The 1,271-nt window shown below is 41.5% G+C and overlaps 1 protein-coding gene across 1 annotated transcript in view; it reads right to left on the minus strand.

The window, feature by feature from the left end:
* The window catches only part of LOC106877221 (cytochrome P450 CYP12A2), a 45,227-nt gene that overhangs the window by 11,364 nt on the left and 32,592 nt on the right, over positions 1 to 1,271 (minus strand). Inside the window, exon 9 of the mRNA XM_052968013.1 lies at positions 1,132 to 1,210. Within this exon, the coding sequence (XP_052823973.1) occupies positions 1,132 to 1,210 (79 nt within the window). The remainder of the gene's footprint in view (positions 1 to 1,131; positions 1,211 to 1,271) is intronic.

A 1,271-nucleotide genomic window follows, 5' to 3' on the forward strand; every position in this document is an offset into this window, starting at 1 on the left:
CGGGCGGTTGGAGTAAGTGTTCAACTGGTATTTATTTTAATCGGCACCGAAAGGATGAACGGTGGCATTTGAACTCAGAACTTAAAGACGGACGAAACGCTGCTGAGCATTTTCTTCGGTGTGACAGCGATTCTACCAGTTCGCGACCTTAATAAAACGATGAAATTATAGCAGCAATACTACTACCACTACTACTACTACTACTACTACTACTACTACTACTGATTATAATAATAATAATATGATAGAAGTGTGGATACGAGGTAACGGGTGCTTGGTACTAACATACACCGGAAATGGTAATGAACGAAAAGGGGAAGGCAAAAATCCTCTGGGATTTTGATTTCCAGATAGACAAGGTGTTAGAGCACCGAAAGCCGGATATAGTAACCTTTAGGAGGGACAAGTGGAGGTGCGTGGCTTAGTGGTTAGGGTGTCAGCATCATGATCGTAAGATTGTGGTTTCGATTCCTGGACCGGGCGACGCGTTGTGTTCTTGAGCAAAACACTTCATTTCACGTTCCTCCAGTCCACTCAGCTGGCAAAAATGAGTAACGCTGCTATGGACTGGCGTCCCGTCCGGCTGGGGAACCCATACGCCATTGAAACAGGGAAACCGGGCCCACGAGCCTGGCTAGGCTTTAAAAGGGCGCATCTATTATTTTTATTTTTAGGCGGGACAAACAAGAGTGCCCAGTAATCGACGTGGCATATCATGAAAGAAAGAGAAAAGATCGATAAGTATGGAGACCTGAGAATTGAGATCGGCAAAATGTGGCAGCTACGGGAATCAAGCATAAAGGTTGTCCTTGTTGTCATCGGAGCAGTGGGTTCAATTCCACGCAACCTGAAGAAACGTCTGGAAACTTTAGAAATACCCTACAATCTAGGGGCATTGCAAAAATCAGCATTACTTGGAACTGCAAGCATATTGCGTGAAGCACTATCTGTCTGAGGTCCGTGTTGTGACTTGATAGACAGTACAAACCCCCGCTAGACACAGTTTCTCCACTCAACAACATAACGATACTTCATACTGTGCGACGTCCTAATTAATAATAATAATAATAATAATAATAATAATAATAATAATAATAATAATAATAATAATAATAATAATTTATTACAAACCCCAGCTGGTATTTGGTAACCGGAACACTGGATATCTTTTGTGATAAATCTACCAAGAGATGGCACCACCGGCGTTATTCTGGAAAGAAAGAAAAAAAGAAAAGAAATCGATGAAAAAAAGGGTAAGTGAATTTATATAC

This window comes from Octopus bimaculoides, chromosome 5 (genome assembly GCF_001194135.2).
Source record: "Octopus bimaculoides isolate UCB-OBI-ISO-001 chromosome 5, ASM119413v2, whole genome shotgun sequence".
NCBI lineage: Eukaryota > Metazoa > Mollusca > Cephalopoda > Octopoda > Octopodidae > Octopus > Octopus bimaculoides.